The sequence below is a fragment of the Thamnophis elegans genome, chromosome 9 (genome assembly GCF_009769535.1).
Source record: "Thamnophis elegans isolate rThaEle1 chromosome 9, rThaEle1.pri, whole genome shotgun sequence".
Taxonomy (NCBI): Eukaryota; Metazoa; Chordata; class Lepidosauria; order Squamata; family Colubridae; genus Thamnophis; species Thamnophis elegans.
In genome coordinates this window covers 41,623,938-41,646,558 of record NC_045549.1, presented here as the reverse complement: position 1 = coordinate 41,646,558, position 22,621 = coordinate 41,623,938, and the positions used below count along the sequence as shown (strand labels likewise).

Below are 22,621 nucleotides of genomic sequence, written 5' to 3'. Positions count from 1 at the left end.
CAGAGTCCCTCTGTGAGGGACAACAGCAGTTCTTAAATATGACAAACAAGCAAACAAACAAAGAAATAAATTCAAGTTCAGATATAATTATTACTACTTGTAATATTGCCCTCTGTTATTATAGCTTTTAATTTCTTTTTTGCCTAATTCTTTAAATAAAAAATAATCTGAGGTCTATTTGATCATGTTAGATTAAGTTGCAGTTGTACCATCATCTGGTGAAGTGTGGTCTTATGACATTGCTACTTAAAAGACTGGAAGATATGTTGAAATTGTCCACTCTAGAAAACTTATGAAATCTGTTGATTTTTAAATGCTCCATGAAGTTTCTAGAGACCAAAACCAGTGATCCAATGATTATGTATGAAACCCAAAAAACAGAATAGGCCGTTGATTTGAGTTCTCCTAGGGTCTGTAGAGCTCTGTAGAACACTGAGCAATTATGTCAGGCTGAAGATTGCTACAGCATAAAATTAACTATCTGAATATTGAATGGAAGCTGGCTTAATTGTTCATAGTTTTACTTTAGCCATTCTACAGGGCTCTTCTGAGTAGTTAAGGGCTACTGGAAATAATCCGATGAAAACTTACTATAAAGCCCTTTGAAACCTATCATGATAATTATATAAACATTTTAAGGACAAAACTGACTTCATGTAGACACTTCAATATGAATTGTTATTTACGTTAATATATATCATTTCATCTAACTGTATCGGATCAATTTTAATTTGAGAACCTGAGAATATGATCTTTAACCAGTATTGGAGGACATGCTGCCATTGAAAGAAGTTATGCAACAAGCGTCATAAATATCCTGATCTCATTCAGCTTTATTTTTCCATATCTTGAAATTATTCATGTCTACGTCAGTGTCTGGTTTTGGTGTCACAGTGGATAAAGCACTTAAAATGAAGCAGAATCCTGAAAAGATAGATAACTTGTGGGTGTGGTTCTGAATGAGTTTGTATTCCTATTGAAATGCTTCTACGATTCATAATTGTTATTGCAAGTAACTTATGTTGCTAGTAATGTCTACCTATTTGATATGCCAACTATGTTTTTTTCTGGACAGGGGCAGCTTATAGTAGATATAAAAAGTCTACACTTGTTAAAATGCTAGGTTTTTGGAATATAAAAAAAAATATCAGACCAAATCAGCATTTTTTTCTATCTTTAATAGTGGCTTAGTGGCTAAAATGCTGAGATTGTCGATCAGAAAGATTGGCAGTTGAGCTCCCGTTACTTGTCCCAGCTTCTGCTAACGTAGCAGTTTGAAAGCATGTAAAAATGCAAGTAGAAAAATAGGGATCATCTTTGGTGGGAAAGTAACAGTGTTCTGTGTGCCTTCGGCATTTAGTCATGCCGGCCACATGGCCACAGAGACGTCTTTGGATAACGCTGGCTCTTGGGCTTTGAAACGGAAATGAGCACCCCCCTAGAGTCAGGAACGACTGGCACATATGTCCGAGGGGAACCTTTAACTTTATTTTATAACATATAAACTGTGATCCAGTGGCCATCTGCATCATTGCCCATTTGGCTTGTTTTGTACTGCTTCTTGTGTGCGCAAGCGCCATACTAGATTTGCATTCTCAAACTAGTTAACTGAGGTCTAATGTTGGGGTAGGGAAGGTGTCTCAGAGGTTACCTTTGAGGCTAAGAGAAGTCTACTTATATCTTTACCTAGTGGAATTGTTATTTGTAAAACTGTACTACAACCAAGGCTTGGTAACATGTTCTTAGCTATTTTCTTCACAAATGTCTGCATTTTGTTGCTGTTATGGAAACACAGTGTTAAAAATAAATACATGGGGAAACCTAGGTTGGCGAAAGATATATTTCAATAGGACTTGTGAGGAAAAGAACATAAAGTAGTATGACAATTAATTAAACAAACATGGTAAGTTCCCATAAAATGCAGATAATTTAGTTTTTAAAACCTGTGTAAGAAATCAAATACTGCCAATGTCTATTTTGTTTACATTTCCAAAGAAATTAACATATATATTTTTTAAAAATTAGCTGAGTAGGAGTTTTAAATATATTGGAAAACAGACTGTTAAAATCTAGATTCGTTAGTATTTAAATAAGAAAAAAATCAGATCTTATTCTCAGTTTGATTTTTCTTTATTGTTACAAATAAATATAAACTTGAAATTCCAGATATATAAAATAGGTAACAAATTATTTGAATACATATAATTGATAGAAGAATATCATGTAATTTCATTGACATGGAACAACGGTCTTCTCCTTTTTAAAGGGCTTATTATTATTACTGTTTCCTAAGGTGTCTTTTTTACTGTTTTCCTGGGAGAGTTGTTCTATAAGCATACATGGATATTGCATAAATGCTGGTTTGTTGGATAATCAGTTTGTTGATAGGAAGTTATTTTGCATCAGTGTCTGCTCAATTGCTGTTTCTATTTGGCTTGGATGATGACATCAAAATTCCATAGGCTGGGTACAGAGGAAATAACATAGCTTGGTTGCATACTGCTTTGTAAATTAGACTGGAAAGTTCAGCATAATTTGGCCTTTGCTTATTCTTGTGTCAAAAATCCAGACATGTTTAATAAGCATTGACTGATTTAACTTGAAAATCTTGCTAGAAAATCATGGGAAAATGGAAAAAATATGCTTCTATCTTATCCTGCAGATTAACAGTTTATGCAGAGCTCAAACATCTGAACACACATGTTGCTGACGCAGTTCTGAAGCAGCTGGTGGAGAAATCTCCTGTTATAAATGTCTGTCTGTCTGCATTTTATAGGATATCCTGTTAAGCCATAAAGGCTTGTTTACTTGTAAGAGTCATGCTAAATATGGTGTGTAATCTGACAGCTGACTTCCATGCCTAAAGGGAATCACGACAGCTTAGAGCAATATAAAGAAATTTACTTTGATTTCAGTAAAAGTAGTAGCCTTACAAAGCCAAGGAGGCAAAGTTAATGAAACACTACCTAGAATATAATTAAAATCATGCATGTAACATAGCATTTTAGGATCTTGACCCATGTACAAGAAAAAATAAATTATTTTTATTTTACTTAGTCTAAATTTTCATGGATTTTTCTATAATCTTTGTTAATTTGGCTCCAGTTGAGAATTTTGACATGTATAAGTATCTGAATACTAAATTCTATGACTCGGTATTTGTCTTTTTGCTCTTTTTCCCGCATCCACCTGTTCAAAATTTTCAGCTCCACTTAACAGTTGTTCAAGAGAGCTTTTGGAGGGAATCATTCCCAGAATTCTTCTAGACTCTTTTTTTAGTTTTTTGTTTTTGCATCAGATTATCCATGTAAATAGTGCCAACTGGGAAAATAAGGGAACCATTCAGCTTTGGAGTTGATTACTTAATTCCCCATTTCATAAGTGTGTTAAACATGTATGGCATTTGAAAACCAGACACATATACCCCACTGAGCTTACTTTGGAATAATGAGTTTAAGAATATTTTTTGATAGAATTGCATTTTAAGATTAATGAATATTTATATTAGTATTAACGGTAATCTACCACAGGCCCTATCTAGATTAGTGTGCAATTGTAATAGAAACTGAACTATTGCCTACTATCATTTCTTCCTAAAATTGCAAAAGCTGTTTTATTATTTTACTTATACAAGTTATTTTATAAATCTTTCAATGATTTAAGGACCCTAGGCCCGTGCCACAGGTGGCATGCGGAGCTATTTGTTAGGGCATCCCAGGCATTGCCCTGTCAGCTCGAGCGCATGCATGCGCTGGCCAGCTGACTTCGGCTTTCTTTTTTGGCCATTTTTTGCCCTCTGGAGGCTTTCCCGAAGCCTCTGGAGGGGGAAAACCATCCAATGTGCAAACTGGAAGTTCGGGAACAGACTTCTGGTTTGTGCGTTGGGCCATTTTTCGTGCTCCGGAGGCTCCAGGGAAGCCGCCTGAAGGCTCCAGAGGGTGAAAAACGGCTGTACGAGCAACCAGAAGTTTGGGAATGGTAACTTCTGGTTGCTCATACGGCCATTTTTCACCCTCCAGAGGCTTCAGGGAAGCTCCTGAAGCCTCTGGAGTGCCTCTGTTTTCGGCCTCCCCAGGCTCCTAGAAAGCCTCTGGAGCCTGGGGAGGGTGAAAAAAGTGCACTAAAAGTGGGGGGGGGGGAGTGTTGCACATGCATGCACTCTGGGATGGCGCACATAGCATTATGGGTGTGGCATGCCTGTGCATGATCCCCCTGCACTCCCCCCGCTTTTGGCACGTGATCCAAAAAAGGTTAGCCATCACTGCCCTAGGCTGTGGTTGTGTGAAACAGAGTTAGTTTTACTGTGCCTTGATAGTATCTGCCATATTTGTAACAGTATTCTAGAAGAAGAGCCAGGTTGGTATAATGGTTAAGGGATCAGACTATAAATTGTGAGGCTGTGAGTTCTAATCTCACTTTAAGCACAAAGCCAGCTGTGTAACCTTGGGCTAGTCACTTTCAGCCCAAAGAAGCAGGCAGTGGCCAACCATTTCTGAAAAAAAACTTTTCTAAGAAAACTTCAGGGACTTGTCCAGCCAGTTTGCAAGGATCAGACACAAGTGAATGGAAGGGTAAACAATGGGGGCCTGACATAGTTGATAGCCCCATTGCTGTGGGAAATATAATCAAAGCTGTAGTATCGATCATGAATCAAATTATGATACCATGCTTTGCATATGTATTTATATGTGTACACACACACACACACACGTCTATATGTCAGTTTTGTCCAAGTCTACTGAGATTTGCTGGTGCCAGTGAGAAACAGTATTTATGAGAAATGTTTGAACAAAATAGAAAACTGAATTGCTGTTCTAGACTAGCAAATGTATGTATTCTTGTATGTAAATAGGAGATCACCAGGAGTGTAGCTAAACAAGGAAGAAAAAAGAAAAGCAAATCACAATAATTAAGAACATTCCACAAATATTTCAGTATTGTTGGCCAGAAACTATATGAGGTCATTAGGAGTTGAGCTTGACTTGGCAATTTTACTTTATGTCATATAACCACGGGTTCGTACGGCCATTTCTAGAATTAGTTGTGCAGGCAGCAAAGTTTGGGGTAGGTGGAATACCACAATAATTGGGCATTTAATCCAAGGAAAGTAGAAACCAGGACCCAAATGTACATAGTCTTCTCCATTAAATGTATCAATTTTTTCTTTCTCAAAATATTTCCTGTGAAATCTGGCACCTAAAATTTATTTTGGGAAAAGTGTATTAATATTCCTATTTCTATTATTAAAAGATAATAAATAATAATAAAACTTTGTAATTTTTAATGAAGTATCAGTGTCTTGCATATTTATTTTACCTACAGGTGAAACTTAAAAAATTAGAATATCGTGCAAAAGTTCATTTATTTCAGTAATGCAACTTAAAAGGTGAAACTAATATATGAAATAAGACTCATTACATGCAAAATCAGCTAGTTCAAGCTGTGATTTGTCGTAATTGTGATGATTATGGCTTACAGCTCATGAAAACCCCAAATCCACCATCTCAGAAAATTAGAATATTACATGCAATCAATAAAACAAGGATTGTATATAGAACAATATCGGACCTCTGAATAGTATAAGCATGCATATAAGCACCAAAGACTGGTTCAATGACCGTGGGATTACTGTGCTTGATTGGCCTCTGCATTCTTCCTCCATACTTTGGGTCCTTGTTTCCAAATGAGATGCAAAAGTTGCTCTCATCAGAAAAGAGGACTTTGGACCACTGAGCAACAGGACTTTGGACCACTGTGCTTCATTAAGACCAGGGTCAACACAGCCATCTACCAGGAGATTTTGGAGGACTTCATGCTTCCTTCCGCAGACGAGATTTATGGGGATGCTGACTTCATTTTCCAGCTGCCCACACTGCCAAAAGCACCAAAACCTGGTTCAATGACCGTGGGATTACTGTGTTTTACTGGCCAGCAAACTCACCTGAACCCCATAGAGAATCTATGGGGCATTGCCAAGAGAAAGATGAGAGACATGGGACCGAACAATGCAGAAGAACTGAAGGCCGCTATTGAAGCATCCTGGTCTTCCATAACACCTCAGCAGTGCCACAGGCTGATAGCTTCCATGCCACGCTGCATTGAGGCAGTAGTTGCTGCAAAAGGGGCCCAAACCAAGTACTGAGTACATATGCATGCTTATACTTTTCAGAGGTCTGATATTGTTCTATGTACAATTCTTGTTTTATTGATTGCATGTAATATTCTAATTTTCTGAGATGGTGGATTTGGGGTTTTCATGAGCTGCACACCATAATCATCACAATTATGACAAACCACAGCTTGAACTATCTTGCTTTGCATGTAAAGAGTCTTATCTCATATATTAGTTTCACCTTTTAAGTTGCGTTACTGTAATAAATGAACTTTTGCACGATATTCTAATTTTTCGAGTTTCACCTGTAGTTGACTGAAAAATACTGAAAGCATTTTATTATAGAATACCGGAAGGTGAAAGAAAACTACAGACATTCCTGCACAGCTAAACCACTTAGCTTTTTTATCTGTGGAATGTGAACTGGCAACTAAAACTTTAGAGGTGTACTATAATTCACTATTTTGCAATAAGGAGGCTTTAAACAAGCCATTCTTTATACAATGTTTGCAGATACTTTAGTCAGAAATATGAGAGGTATGGGTAAGTACACACAGAAGTATATGGGATGTTTGTGAAATATTTACAGCCATACTGACAGGGGATTTTAAAGGACTGAAATGACTCCACCCCAGTTTCAGCCCTTGCATATTTTGGAATACATACAATTAGTCCTCAATTTTGATAATAACAATTACATTTTTAAAACAAATAATAGTTTTCTACTTCAGAAGTTGAAGGAACCAGAGGGTTGTCTACTATGTCTTCATGGTATGTCAGGGTTTGAAAATAAAATCAAAGTAGATATTCAGGGAAACATTTTTGGCAGTAAGGAAGCATAGTTTTCAGATGCCTGGTACGCTGCCATTTAGTTTTGAAAAAATGCTGAAGTTAAAGGCTGAACAAAACACTTCTGTGTTGTGATGTAGCATCACATGTTTGAAAAACAGTGCTAAAGCAATTTTTGCTGCAAAAACTTTCTCTTATTTTGTCTTTTGGAATAGAATAGAACAGAAAGGGACCTTGGAGATCTTCTAGTCCAGCCCCCTGCTCAAGCACAAGAACCTATTCTATTTCAAATGAGTGACTGTCTAGTCTCTTCTTAAAAATCTCTAGTGATGGAACATCCACGATTTCTGAAGGCAAACTCTTCTACTGGTTAATTGTCTTCACTGTTAGAAGTGAATTAATTCACTTAATTCCAGGTTGCTTCTCTCTTTGATAAGTTCCCAACCATTATTTCTTGTCCTGCCCTCTGGTCCCTTGTAGAATAATTTGATCCCCTCTTCTTTGTGGCAGTCCCTCAAATACTGGAATACTGCTATAATGTTGCCCCTAATTCTTCTTTTCTTTAAAGTAGCCAAATTCAAATCCTGCAGGCGTTCTTCATATGTTTTAGTGTCCAGGCCTTTGATCATCTTAGTTGCTCTTTTCTGAACTTTTTTCAAAATCTCAACATCGCTTTTGTAGTATGGTGACCAAAATTGGTTGCAGTATTCCTGGTGTGGTCTTAATCCAGGTGTGGATTAGAAAGATATAATTTGGGGGGCGGGATTTTTATCCTTGAGTTATAAAGTTTTGAGAAAAAAGGTTAGTGAATCCAAGCATCATCAAAGTGTGTGTGTGTGTGTATAACTGGGATCTTTGTTCCACAGTTTGGAAGTTTGGAAGTTTATTGGTATTTGTATGCCACCCACTCCCAGGGGACTCTGGGGGGCTTACAGAGAAACAAGGGAATATAAAAATTAAAAATAGAAATATAATTATTTTAAAATTACACAACATACATACCACTTAAAATGGAGCTGGATGCTGATCAACAGCCCCGGCCTGCCGGAACAGCCAGGTCTTAGTGGCTTTACGGAAGGCTGGAAGAGTAGTGAGGATCCAGATCTCTACGAGGAGATCATTCCATAGGGCCAGGGCAGCAACAGAGAAGGCCCTCCCCTGGGGGGGTCGCCAGCCGACACTGACCCGCTGATGGCACCCGGAGGAGGCCCAGTCTGTGTGATCTTATCGGTCTTTGGGAGGTAAATGGCAGGAGGCAGTCTCTCAGGTAGCCAGGTCCTAAACCATGTAGGGCTTTAAAAGTAACGACTAGCACCTTGAAGCGTGTCCGGAGACCAATGGGAAGCCAGTGCAGCTCATGGAGGATAGGTGTAACATGGGTGTATCTAGGTACACCCATTATCGCTCGCGCGGCTGCATTCTGGACCAACTGCAGTCTTCGAGCACTCTTCAGGGGCAGCCCCATGTAGAGCGCGTTACAGTAATCCAATCTTGAGGTGACGAGGGCGTGAGTGACCATCCGAAGGGCCTCCCGGTCCAGATAGGGTCGCAACTGGTGCACCAGGCGAACCTGGGCAAAGGCCCCCCTGGTCACAGCCGACAAATGGTGTTCTAACGTCAGCTGCGGATCCAGGAGGACTCCCAATTGTGAACCCTCTCTGAGGGGCATATAATTTCACCCTCCAGGCTAAGAGATGGAATAACTGGACCAACCTTGGGAGGGAACATCAATAGCCACTCAGTCTTGTCGGGATTGAGTGCAAGCTTGTTCGCTCCCATCCAGACCCTGACAGCCTCCAGGCACTGGCACATCACTTCTACTCCTTCACTGAGTTCGCACGGGGCGGACAGATACAGTTGAGTATCTCCGTGTATTGGTGGTATTTAATCCCTTGCCGCCGTATGATCTCACCCAGCGGCTTCATGTAGATGTTAAATAGGAGGGGGGATAGGACCGAGCCCTGCGACACCCCATAATTGAGGGGCCTAGGGGTCGATCTCTGCCCTCCAACCAACACCGACTGTGACCTGTCCAAGAGGTAGGAGGAGAACCACCGTAGAACGGTGCCTCCCACTCCCACCTCTCGCAACCGTCGCAGAAGGATGCCATGGTCGATGATATTGAAAGCCGCTGAGAGGTCAAGAAGCACTAGGATAGAGGAATGACCCCTATCCCTGGCTCGCCAGAGATCATTGATCAGCGCAACCAAAGCAGTTTCTGTGCCATAACCAGGCCTGAAACCCGACTGAAAGGGTTCCAGATAATCAGTTTCATCCAAGGTCCGTCGGAGTTGAAAGGCCACCACCTTCTCAACAACCTTCCCTACGAAAGGGAGATTGGAGACGATAGTTGTCCATTTTGTTCAAAATGGCTGGGTCATTAGGGGGTGCAGGAAGGATCCCTCCCGAAAAGAGGTGTTAATAATTGTCTGGAGCCAGCCGCGTGTCACCTCCCTGCTGGTCGAGACCAGCCAGGAGGGGCACGGGTCCAGTATACAGGTGGAGGCACTCACCACTCCCATGGCCTTGTCCACTTCCTCAGGAGCGACAAGTTGAAACTCGCTCCATAAAATCTGCTCAAGACCTTCCCCCGGTACCTCGGCTGGTACCGTCCAATTGGAGTCCAGGTCCGTCTGAATCCGAGCGATTTTATCCGACAGAAACTGGACAAATTCCTCAGCTCTACCCTGTAAAGGGTCATCCGCATCCCTCCCTTTCAAGAGGGAGCGGGCTATTCTAAACAGGGCGGCTGGGCGCGATTCTGCGGATGCAATAAGAGCGGAAAAATGCGCACATTTTGCCGCCCGTATCGCCACTAGATAAGTCCTAATAAAGGGTCTTAATTGTGTTCGGTTGGATTCAGAGTTACTGGCCCTCCAGTGTCACTCTAGGCGTCTCTTTTGGCGCTTCATCTCCCCGAGTTCCTCGGTGAACCAAGAAGCCCTCCTGGATCCACTACCGCAGAGAGGCCGTAAAGGCGCAATCCGGTTTAGAGCCTCCGCCGCCGCTGTATTCCAAGCAGCGACTAAGGACTCTGCCGGACTGTGGACGAGAGTGTCAGGTATTTCACCAAGTGCCGTCTGAAATCCCATAGGGTCCATCAGGTGCCTGGGGCGGAACCGCCTAATCGGTTCCCCCTCCCTACAGTGGAGGATTGGTTTCCGAAAGTCAAGCCTCAGTAGGAAGTGATCAGGCCATGACAAGGGCAAGGTCTTAATGCCCTTCAAATCTAGATCACGTCTCCACTGCTCTGAGAGAAATACGAGGTCAAGCGTGTGACCCACTGTATGAGTCGGACCCCAAATTACTTGGGTCAAGTCCATGGCTGTCATGGAAGCCATGAACTCCTGTGCCCCATCAGAGCGTTCCCCGAGCACAATAAGCCTGGGGAACTCAATTGCTAGCTCAGCTATTGACTCGAGGAGCACAGGGAGGGCTGTTGTAACGCTGTTGGGAGGTAGGTACGTTAGCAACAAGCCCACTTGACCCCCAAGGTCCAACTTCACCAACAGGGACTCACACCCAACAAGCTCCGGAGCAGGGATCCTACGAGGAACTAATGACCTTCGGATGATGACTGCCACTCCCCCACCCCTTTCTGGTGTCGTGGCTGATGGAGAACCTGAAATCCTTCTGGGCACATTTCAGTAAGGGGGACTCCTCCCTCCTGGCCCAGCCAGGTTTCAGTAATACATGCCAGGTCTGCCCCCTCGTCTAATATTAGGTCCCGGACGAGGGGAGCTTTGTGAACCACAGACCTGGCATTTAGCAACAGCAGCCTGAGACCAGGGCCCTGGCAACTCTCACCATCTGGTCCTGGAGTGGAGCTAACGGGGCCGGAAGGAGGGATCGCTGTGACGTAGCGGACCCTCCTTCCCCGGTAATGGCTAGCCCTGAAGCTCCCGTCATACCTGCCCCTCCCAGTCATGACCGTAATGCTCCGGCCCACTCCTATACCCGCAGACCCCCCTCTATCTTCCAAGGCTCCCGTTCCTCTCGGCAGGCCATTCAAACCAGACACTCCAGGTTGAGGGGTGGAACCGGGCCCCCATCCACTTCTGCTATTGCACTCAGTGGAGGGGGCTCCGGGCCGCACCCTCAATCCCCTCATGTGCGCCAGACAGTCATTCACCTCATGCATACCCCACAATAGGTTAAAAAGTACAACAACATAATAATAAAATAGGGATTAAACTAATTTAAAAGAAAGTGGGATTCATTCACACACAGACATACACATACATACCACACACGAAAGAGAAGGGTTGCGTAGGTGTTAAAAAAAGATGATGGTATTGTGCGAGTGAGTCTGTACGTAAGTTCGTAAGTTCGTGGGTCAGAAACACAGCAACTTTCAGTCTGTGAAATTAGGCAATTAGACAAATTGTTGTGAACAGAATTTACAGATTTCTAGTATTAAATGCTTTAATATAAATTTCTGTGGATTTCTTTTTTATTAGTTCTTCAAGTTCTGTGAATGTTACGAACCATGTCTTGGCACAGTTGTTGACTGAAATGGATGGGATCGAACAGTTAAAGGATGTGACAGTTTTGGCAGCTACAAACCGGCCAGATATGATAGACAAGGTAAGTGATGGTTGTGGCTCTTGTTACTACTTTTGTGCCAAATAATGACTTATGTTCATTTGACTTTGTTAAGATTACAGGCAGTGGAGAATTTAAATTTTTATTAAAATTCATGATTTTAAAACAGAAGCCAAGACATGTTTTAATTGAGCATTGATCTGCTGCATACAAATCATATGGTCTTTTTACAATTAAGTTTCTTCCACCCTTCCACCTGCTCTTCTGAAGTTTTGAATTAGATAGATTTATTATATTTCAAAAGATAAAACTGAACCTAACTTGCTGCTGATGAGAAGAAAAAAAGAAAATCTTTTCTTACAAATGAAATTATATTCCTTCTTTAAACTTTGAATTTATTCAGTCCCAGTTTTTATTTGCATTTTTAAAAACTGCCAGATTCAACCTTTCTGAGATCACCCTTTAGTCATCACTGAATGCATGCATCCGTTTATGTGTATGTATATCCCACTTTTATTATTTTTACAATAGCTCAAGGCAGCAAACATATCCAACACACTTTCCTTCTCCTATTTTCCCCACAACAATCCTGTGAGTTGCCTAAGAGTGTGTGATTGATCCAAACTCACCCTTTAGTCTTTAGTTCCTCGTAGGATCCCTGCTCCGGAGCTTGCCGGGTGTGAGTCCCTACTAGTGAAGTTGGACCTCAAGGGTCAAGCGGGTTTGCTGCTAACGTACCTGCCTCCCAACTGCGTTGCAGCGGCCCTCCCTGCGCTCCTCGAGTCAATAGCCGAGCTAGCAATTGAGTTCCCTAGATTAATGGTTCTGGGGGACTTCAATTTGCCTTCGCTCGGCGAACACTCTGACGGAGCGCAGGAGTTCATGGCCTCCATGACAGCCATGGGCCTGACCCAGGTAATTCGAGGCCCTACCCACTTGGCGGGACATACACTCGACCTCGTATTCCTCTCGGAGCAGTGGAGTTATGATCTTGGTCTGAGGGGAAATGAGACCATTCCCCTGTCGTGGTCAGACCACTACCTACTGAGGCTAGACTTCCGGAGGCCAAACCCCCACCGTGGGGAGGTGGAACCGACCAGGTGGTTCCGCCCCAGGCGACTGATGGACCCTGTTAGGTTCCAGACGGAGCTTGGGGTCATTCCAGACGCTCTCGCCCACAGTTCGGCGGAGACTATTGCTGCGGCCTGGCACTCGGCGGCATCGGAGTCTCTGGACCGAATTGCGCCACTACGGCCCCTCCGGGTCAGCGGCTCGCGGAGACCCCCTTGGTTCACCGAGGAGCTCCGCGAGATAAAGCGCCGGAGGAGACGCCTAGAGCACCAGTGGAGGTCCGACAGGTCCGTATCGAACCGAGCACTGTTGACAGCTTGCACCAAGGAGTATATTTGGGCATTGAGAACCGCCAAAAGATCACACATTGCCTCCTTGGTAGCGTCCGCCGAGTCTCGCCCAGCCGCCCTGTTTAGGATAACCCGCTCCCTCCTAGATAGGAGGGAGACGGGGAACCCCCTGCAGGGTAAGGCTGAGGAATATAGTCAGTTCTTGGCGGACAAAGTTGCTCGGTTTCGATCGGAACTGGACTCCACCCCCGCAGATCCAGCCGGGACACAGGGGAATAACTTGGTAGACCATCTCTGGGTTGAGTTTCAGGATGTTGCCTCTGGGGATGTGGACAAGGCTATGCGAGCTGTGAGTTCCTCCACCTGCATACTGGACCCGTGTCCCTCTTGGTTGACTACCAACAGCAGAGAGGTGACACGAGGCTGGATCCAGGCGGTTATTACCGCCTCTCTTCGGGAGGGACACCTCCCCACCGCGCTTAAGGCGGCGGTGGTGAGGCCCCTCCTGAAGAAACCGTCTTTGGATCCAGCAGTTCTTAACAACTATCGTCCAGTCTCCAACCTCCCCTTTCTGGGGAAGGTTGTTGAGAAGGTGGTGGCCTTACAGCTTCAGCGTACCTTGGAGGAAGCTAACTATCTTGACCCCTTCCAGTCTGGCTTCAGGCCCGGTTACAGCACTGAAACCGCTTTGGTCGCATTGACCGATGATCTCTGGAGAGCCAGAGATGGAGGCCACGCGTCCATCCTGGTTCTCCTCGACCTCTCAGCGGCTTTCGATACCATCGACCATGGTATCCTTCTGCGACGACTGCGGGAGGTGGGGGTGGGCGGCACTGTTCTACAGTGGTTCTCCTCCTACCTCTCGGACAGGTCGCAGTCGGTGTTGGTGGGGAGGGAGAGATCGTCCCCGAGGCCCCTAACCTATGGGGTGCCGCAGGGCTCGGTTCTGTCCCCCCTGCTATTTAACATATACATGAAACCGCTGGGCGAGATTATTCGGAGGCACGGGATTAAGTACCACCAATATGCGGACGATACGCAGTTGTATCTGTCCGCCCCGTGCCAACTCAATGAAGCGGTGGACGTGATGAACCGGGGCCTTGAGGCTGTTAAAGACTGGATGAGAGCTAACAAACTGGTACTCAACCCGGAAAAGACCGAGTGGCTGTTGTGTTTTCCTCCCAAAAATTTGGCTAATGTTCCATCAATCAGGCTGGGGGGGCAAAATTTACACCCCTCAGACAGGGTCCGCAACTTGGGAGTCCTCCTGGATCCACAGCTGAGTTTTGACCACCACTTGTCGGCTGTGACCAGGGGGGCATTTGCCCAGGTTCGCCTGGTGCGCCAGTTGCGGCCCTACCTGAACCGGGAGGCTCTCACAACAGTCACTCGAGCCCTTGTGATCTCTAGGCTGGAATACTGCAATGTGCTCTACATGGGGCTGCCCTTGAAGAGCATCCGGCGACTTCAGCTAGTTCAGAACGCGGCCGCGCGAGTGATTATGGGCGCACCACGGTTCGCCCATATAACACCAATCCTCCGTGAGCTGCGCTGGCTACCTGTTGATCGTCGGGTGCACTTCAAGGTCCTACTTACCACCTATAAAGCGCTCCATGGTAGTGGATCTGACTATTTGAGAGACCGCCTCCTGCCAATTAGCTCCCTGCGTCCCATCAGATCGCACAGAGTAGGCCTCCTCCGAATTCCATCCGCCAGTCAGTGCCGACTGGCGACTACGCGGAGGAGAGCCTTCTCAGTTGCAGCTCCGACATTATGGAACAACCTCCCCGTGGAGATCCGTACCCTCACCACAGTCCAGGCCTTCCGCATAGCCCTCAAGACCTGGCTATCCCGTCAGGCCTGGGGATAGGATTACTCTCACCCCGCCCGAATGTTGAGTGAATGTTGTGTTTTTATGGATAATTTTCTTTTATTCACGATTTTTTTTCTTTTAAGTCTTGTCTTGCACCCCCTTCCCCTCATTATTGTAAGCCGCCCTGAGTCCCCTCAGGGAAAAGGGCGGCATATAAATCCTTAATAAAATCTAAAAAAATCTAAAAAAATGGCTTTCATGCCTAAGGCGGAATTTGAACTCACAGTATCCTGCTTTTAGCTCAATGCTTAACCACTAGGCAAAACTGACTCTACTTATGAGAAAAACAGAAATTCACTAGACTAAAATTTCCTGGTTTTCTTGCCATCACCAAGAAGGTCTATGGCCTATATTTGTACTGGTGGACTAGAACAAAGGAAGCTGTGTAGCTCCATAATTTTTTCTCAACAGGAAGTAAGTTATGTGTAGCTAAGCAATTGTATAGTTCTGAGTGAAAACTGAGTGTCTAACGCACTAGCTGCTTTATCTAAAGAATAAGGGCTGAGAATGGATACTTTGCAGTCTCTGATTGTACCCCAGAGTTTTTGAAATTGTAAGTTTCTTTACCTTGTGTTTTGGTGTTAATATTTGAAAAAAAAAAACATAAATATAAATGAAGCATAAACCTCCCATCATTGCCTTAAGCAAAATTATTTATTTGTTTTCTAAATGCTTTTACTTTGTGACAACCAGACAACTCTAAAGAAGCATTCAGCAGAACACATTACAATAATTCCAATATTATCGAAATGACCAAATAGCAATAGCAGTAGACTTATATACCGCTTCATAGGCCTTTCAGGCCTCTCTAAGCGGTTTACAGAGAGTCAGCATATTGCCCCCAACAATCTGGGTCCTCATTTTACCCACCTCGGAAGGATGGAAGGCTGAGTCAACCCTGAGCCGGTGAGATTTGAACCGGTGAGATTTGAACCGCTGACCTGCTGATCTAGCAGTAGCCTGCAGTGCTGCATTTAACCACTGCGCCACCTTGGCTCTTACATAAGAGCCAAATACATAAAATGATAATATTTTCACTTAGTAGAAGTACATTTAAACAAGTATGCCATAAATATGCACTCTGATACTTAATACCATATTAAATACCATATTATTTATACCATATTTCATGTTGGGATATTTATTTATGACTTCCTACCAGTCTTACATGGAATAGTGTTTCCCTACCCAACCAAGACCAAGAATGTAAAATCCCAGTATTGGAGTGGGGGCAAGGGAAATAACCATCTCCATTTATGTATGTCAGAGTGAGCTTCAGTCTGAAGTTCTACATCCAGACCCACACAGCCTCCAGACACTGGATCAGGACATTGGCAGCATTGTGAGCCGCGGTGGCAGAGTGGTTAGAGTGCAGTACTGCAGGCTACTTCTGCTGAATGCCGGCTGACTGCAAATCTCACCAGGCTCAAGGTTCACTCAGCCTTCATCCATCCGAAGTGGGTAACATGAAGACCCAGATTGCTGGGGGCAATATGCTGACTCTCTAAACTGCTTAGAGAGAGCTGTAAATAAAGCACTATAAAGCAATATATAAGTCTAAGTGCTGTTGCTATTGTCACCTAGACTGGGGCCTGGATTGAAGCATTATCTGCTAGGAGTGACATAATAGCAGTGTTCCAATGTCTCAGGAGTTGCCACAAAGAAGAGGGAGTCAAGCTATTCTCCAAAGCACCTGAGGGCAGCACAAAAAGCAATGGATGGATATTAATCAAGGAGAGAAGCAACCTAGAACTAAGGATAAATTTATTGACAGTTAGAACAATCAGTGAAACAACTTGCCTCCAAAAATTGTGGATGCTCCAACACTTCAAGTTTTTAAGAAGAGATTGGACAACCAATTGTCTGAAATTGTATAGAGCTTCCTGCCTGAGGAGGAGGTTGGACTAGAAAACCTTCAAGATCCCTTCCAACTTTGTTATTCTAATTCTAATTCCTCAAATTCGCACCCTCCCATTCTAAAGATACAGCTTGTATAGATAACTTCAAAATGTTTTCTTGAATTCTGGTTCAAGTGTGCAGCAGCTAAGGTGGAAAACAAATTCCATGATAGTAAAGGAATTAAATGCAAATCTGCTAACAATTATGGTATATCTCCATGTGGAAACTAGCATACAATACTGGTTGCTATATTTTGAAAAAATGTAATAGAGTGCTTTATTTTTAGGTTTAGGAATATAGATTCAGGATAGACAAAATGGTATTCTGCTTATTACATATGTAATGGAATTTGCTTAGCTAAGATGTTAGCTAGCCATTTTTACAGATTATAAGATTAAAAATCAGTCATAGAAATTAAGTTATCTGTAGCTTTGTTATTACTGTCAGTATCTAGGGATGTGTGCTGGGGTATCCAAACAGAAAATGCTCCTACTTCTGGGCTCTCCATGGTATGAATATAGATTAGATTTGTTTCTGGTTAGGTCCAACTTAACTTTTAAATCTGGTACCTTGAATGGGGACTGGAAACATACTTTTTCACTACAGTGATTGAATTAAGCAATTCATTCTAATTAAAAATACATCACAGTTAAGAAAATAGTTAAAACTTGCCTTATTTAAATTAAGGGATGTATTAAGACAATGTTTGGACATTATTAAACAGTTACTTAAAAATGATAACGATGATATCAATTCAGTTGTGTCCAACTCTTAGAGTTATTAAATTATTAGCTTTTGATAATTGAATGACTTCAATATAACGTTAAGACTTCACATTAAATAGTTATGTGGCCTTACTGAATTGTGGCAAATTTGCTGTGTGTTTTTATTTATTGATTTTATAGCTGACATTTATAAAAATATCTGAATTTCCAAAGGAATCTACAAAGTATTTTTTAAATGCCAAATACAGTAAATAAATATTTCCAGGTGTGCTGAAATGTTCTTTGTTTCCAGCTCTTCATTTGTCAGGAAATAGTGAGAATGGCAAATCAGCCTTGAGGCTGCGGAGTTTGCTCCCTTTTACAATCCAGGTTGTGACAGTTTGAGGAGCATTGTGAGCTTTTCACTAAAGATTTATTACTTACTTGATAAAACAAGGCATAGATGAACTTGTTGAGTTGCGTTTTTCACAGCTGTACTGAGACAGACAAATAGTCATGCTATAGAGAATATAATTTTATAGTGGAGAAATTTTCAAATTGTTATAATCAAATTATTAGGACTGCAAAGAATATTTAAGTTGATGATAGCATATTTTGCTGATTATTTTTTTCTAAACTTGTAACTTATTATTGCTTTTTTCATTTATTTAAAAAAATAATCCATTTATTTGAAACAACTTGAATTTGAAACTTAGAGTTTGGGATTTTGTGTGTGTGTGGTGGAGGTGTAATACAAAAACCATTTGATTTCCTTAAAAATAGGAATGGCCATTACCGGGGAAGGAGGGTTCGCTACATTACAGAGATCCCTCCTTCCGGCCCTGTGAGTCCCAGATGGCGCAAGTAATCAGGACCCTGGACTCAGGCTGCTGTCGCTAAATGCCAGGTCTGTGGTACATAAAGCTCCTCTCGTCCGGGACTTAATTTTAGACGAGAGGGCAGACCTGGCATGTATTACTGAAACCTGGCTGGGCCCAGAGGGAGGAGTCCCCCTTGTAGAACTGTGCCCAGAAGGATTTCAGGTGCTGCACCAGCCGAGAGCCCAGGGAAGGGGTGGGGGTGTGGCCGCTGTCATCCGGGAGTCGTTAGTTCCTCGTAGGGTCCCTGCTCCGGAGCTTGTCGGGTGTGAGTCTCTGCTGATAAAGTTGGACCTCAAGGGTCAAGTGGGTTTGCTGTTAACGTACCTGCCTCCCAACAGCGTTGCAGCAGCCCTCTCCTCGCTCCTCGAGTCGGTAGCCGAGCTGGCAATTGAGTTCCCTAGGTTGATGGTCCTGGGGGACTTCAATTTGCCTTCGCTCGGTGAAAACTCTGATGGGGCGCAGGAGTTCATGGCTTCCATGACAGCCATGGGCTTGACCCAAGTAATTCGGGGCCCAACCCATTCGTCGGGTCACATGCTCGACCTCGTATTCCTCTCGGAGCAGTGGATTTGTGATCTTGGTCTGAGGGGTAACGACATCATACCCCTGTCGTGGTCAGACCATTGCCTACTGAGGCTCGACTTCCAGAGACCAAACCCCCACTGTAGGGAGGAGGAACCGACCAGGTGGTTCCGCCCCAGGCGACTCATGGAACCATTAAGGTTCCAGACGGAACTTGGGGTCATTCCTGATTCTTTCGCCCACAATCCGGTAGAGACTTTGGCTGCTGCCTGGCATTCGGCAGCATCAGAGGCCCTCGACCGGATTGCGCCACTACGGCCCCTCCGAGGCGGCGGATCCCGGAGACCCCCTTGGTTCACCGAGGAACTCCGGGAGATGAAGCGCCGGAGGAGATGCCTAGAGCACCGATGGAGGTCCAATAAGTCCGAATCGAACCGAGCAATGGTAACCACCTGCACCAAGGAATACACCAGAGCGCTTAGGGCAGCGAAAAGATCCCACATAGCCACCTTGGTTGCGTCCGCTGAGTCCCGCCCAGCCGCCCTGTTTAAGATAACCCGCTCCCTATTAAATAAAAGGGAGGCGGGGGAACCCTTGCAGGGCAGAGCTGAGGATTATGCCCAATTCTTAGCGGACAAAATTGCTCGGTTTCGGTCGGACTTGGACTCCACCCCTGCAGTTCCAGCCGAGGCACAAGAGGATCAGATGGAACATCTCTGGGTTGAGTTTCAGGATGTTACCCCCGGGGATGTGGACAAGGCCATGAGGGCTGTGAGTGCCTCCACCTGCGTACTGGACCCGTGTCCCTCATGGCTGGTTACCAGCAGCAGTGAGGTGACACGAGGCTGGATCCAGGCGGTCGTGACCACCTCTCTTCGGGAGGGGAACTTCCCCGCCGCACTGAAAGCGGCGGTGGTGAGACCCCTCCTAAAGAAGCCATCTTTGGATCCAGCTGTCCTTAATAACTATCGTCCAGTCTCCAACCTTCCCTTCCTTGGGAAGGTTGTTGAGAAGGTGGTGGCCTTTCAGCTCCAGCGGTCCTTGGAGGAAGCAAACTATCTCGACCCCTTCCAGTCAGGCTTCAGACCCGGTTACAGCACAGAAACCGCTTTGGTCACATTGACTGATGATCTCTGGAGAGCCAGAGATGGAGGATTTCCCTCCATCCTGGTTCTCCTTGACCTCTCAGCGGCTTTCGATACCATCGACCATGGTATCCTTCTGCGACGACTGCGAGAGGTGGGAGTGGGAGGCACCGTGCTGCGGTGGTTCTCTTCCTACCTCTCAGACAGGTCGCAGTCGGTGTTAGTGGGGGGGCAGAGATCGTCCCCTAGGCCCCTAACATATGGGGTGCCTCAGGGTTCGGTCTTATCCCCCCTACTATTCAACATCTACATGAAACCGCTGGGAGAGATCATCCGCAGGCACGGGATCAGATACCATCAATATGCGGACGATACTCAACTGTATCTGTCCGCCCCGTGCCAACTCAATGAAGCGGCAGACATGATGAACCGGGGCCTGGAGGCGGTTATGGACTGGATGAGGGCTAACAAGCTTGTGCTCAACCCAGAAAAGACCGAGTGGCTGTTGTGTTTCCCTCCCAAGGATTCCACCAATATTCCATCTCCCTCCCAAGGATTCCACCAATATTCCATCTCTCAGGCTGGGGGGTCAAATTCTATACCCCTCAGAGAGGGTCCGCAACTTGGGAGTCCTCCTAGATCCACAGCTATCGTTCGACCACCATTTGACGGCTGTTGCTAGGGGGGCATTCGCCCAGGTTCGCCTGGTGCGCCAGTTGCGACCCTACCTGAATCGGGAGGCACTCACAACAGTCACTCGGGCCCTCGTGACCTCTAGGCTGGAATACTGCAATGTGCTCTACATGGGGCTGCCCTTGAAGAGCATCCGGCGTCTTCAGCTGGTACAGATCGCAGCCGCGCGAGCGATTGTGGGTGCACCGCGGTTCACCCACATTACACCTATCCTCCGCGAGCTGCGCTGGCTACCTGTCGATTTCCGGATGCGCTTCAAGGTGCTGTTAATCACCCATAAAGCCCTACATGGTAGTGGATCTGGATACTTGAGAGACCGCCTTCTGCCAATCACCTCCCTGCGACCAATAAGATCACACAGATTGGGCCTCCTCCGTATTCCATCGGCCAGCCAGTGTCGGCTGGCAACTACAAGGAGGAGGGCCTTCTCAGTAGTCGCCCCGACCCTTTGGAACGAACTCCCCGTGAAGATTCGTACCCTCACCACCGTCCAGGCCTTCCGCACAGCCTTGAAGAACTGGCTAGCCCGTCAGGCCTGGGGATGAAGATAGTTGCCCCTCCCGAATGATGAATGCATGTTGGTTACTGTTTTTATTATATGTGTCTTTGTTATTGTCTGCATTTCCCCTTCCCTGATTTTATGTGAGCCGCCCTGAGTCCCCTCAGGGAAAAGGGCGGCCTACAAATGTCAATAAAATCAAAAATCAAATCAAATCAATGTGGAATAACAGTATCTACTGAAAATTGAATTTCTTACCTAAAATATATCATACTTAAAATATTCCCTTGTTTCTTTTAACAAGTTGAAATTAATTGGCGTTAATAGATTCACATGCTTTCTGATGACATTTTTAAAAAGTCACCTAGGAGAAATGCAATATAGGTAGTCTTCTACTAACCATTCATTTAGAATCAATTTGAAGTTAGGGTGACACTGAAAAAAGGGACTTTGCAGCATTCCCACAATCACATGATCACAATTTGGTAAATGATAATGAACATGTATTTACAATAGTTGCAGCGTCCTGGGATCATATGACTGTCATTTTTGAATCCCATCTGGCTTTTAACAGGCAAACTCAATGGGGAAGCTGGATTTGCTTAATGACCTCATTATTCACTTAACATCTGCAGTGATTCACTTAACAACCCTGGGAAAAAGGGTTGTAAAATCAGGCATTCACTTGAAACCACCTTGCTTAGTTATAGAAATCCTGTTCCCAATTATGGTCATATGTCGAGGACTGCCTATATTCATTTTTGATTTAATTTCAGAAATATTAAATATTTTGCTTTAATTATTATCTAATTATGTGAAACAAGACACATGTGATATTTTTGCGTTATGTATAAAGGTTATAGCTGCTTTATAAACTCAGTTTCTAGGCAACTCCAACTAGAAAGACATGCAGCAGCAGACGTTACCATTAAATGAGTCTTTAAAATATAATGCTGTTTCTAATATATATATATATATATATATATATATTAGATTTTTACAACCCCTGGTAAGCCCCAATTATGGGAGGAAGCTAACTGCTTCCATCATCTGTCCTTCGGCTCGTCACAAGAGTCCATCACGACAGAAACCCAATATTTTTACTGTTGCCTTTGTTATATTTGTGTTTTTTTATTTATCAGCACAAATAAAAACACACACACACACACACACACACACACACACACACACATATATATATATATATATATATATATATATATATATATATATATATATATATATATATATACTTAAAGTCAGGGAGGCAATAGAGCACAGGTTCGATTCCCAAAAACTTGGGTATGGCTAGCTGATGAGAGCTAAATAGCTTGAAATAGATCTATACTAGTCTCCCTTTATTTATTTATCAGCATAAATATTATATATATATATATATATATAAAACTTAAAGTCACAACCCCTGGTATGCCCAAGTATGGGAGGAAGGTCACACTTCCACTCTCTGTCATTAGGCTCGTCACAAGAGTCCATCCAGACAGAAACCCAATATTTTTTACTGTTGCCTTTTTTGTTACATTTGTTATATTTATGCTGATAAATAAATAAAGGGAGACTAGTGTAGATCTATTTCAAGCTATTTAGCTCTCATCAGCTAGCCATACCCAAGTTTTTGGGAATCGAACCTGTGCTCTATT

General features: G+C 44.0%; 1 protein-coding gene across 8 annotated transcripts in view; it reads left to right on the top strand.

Annotated features, from left to right (window-relative positions):
- The window catches only part of SPATA5 (spermatogenesis associated 5), a 157,401-nt gene that overhangs the window by 37,463 nt on the left and 97,317 nt on the right, over positions 1-22,621 (top strand). For 7 of the 8 annotated variants that reach the window (XM_032224528.1, XM_032224527.1, XM_032224530.1 and 4 more), the window contains one exon: positions 11,362-11,488. In XM_032224528.1, coding sequence (XP_032080419.1) covers positions 11,362-11,488 — 127 coding nt within the window. Of the gene's footprint in view, positions 1-2,662; positions 3,865-11,361; positions 11,489-22,621 lie in introns of those variants that run through there. The other variant, XM_032224533.1, reaches the window with a different exon arrangement.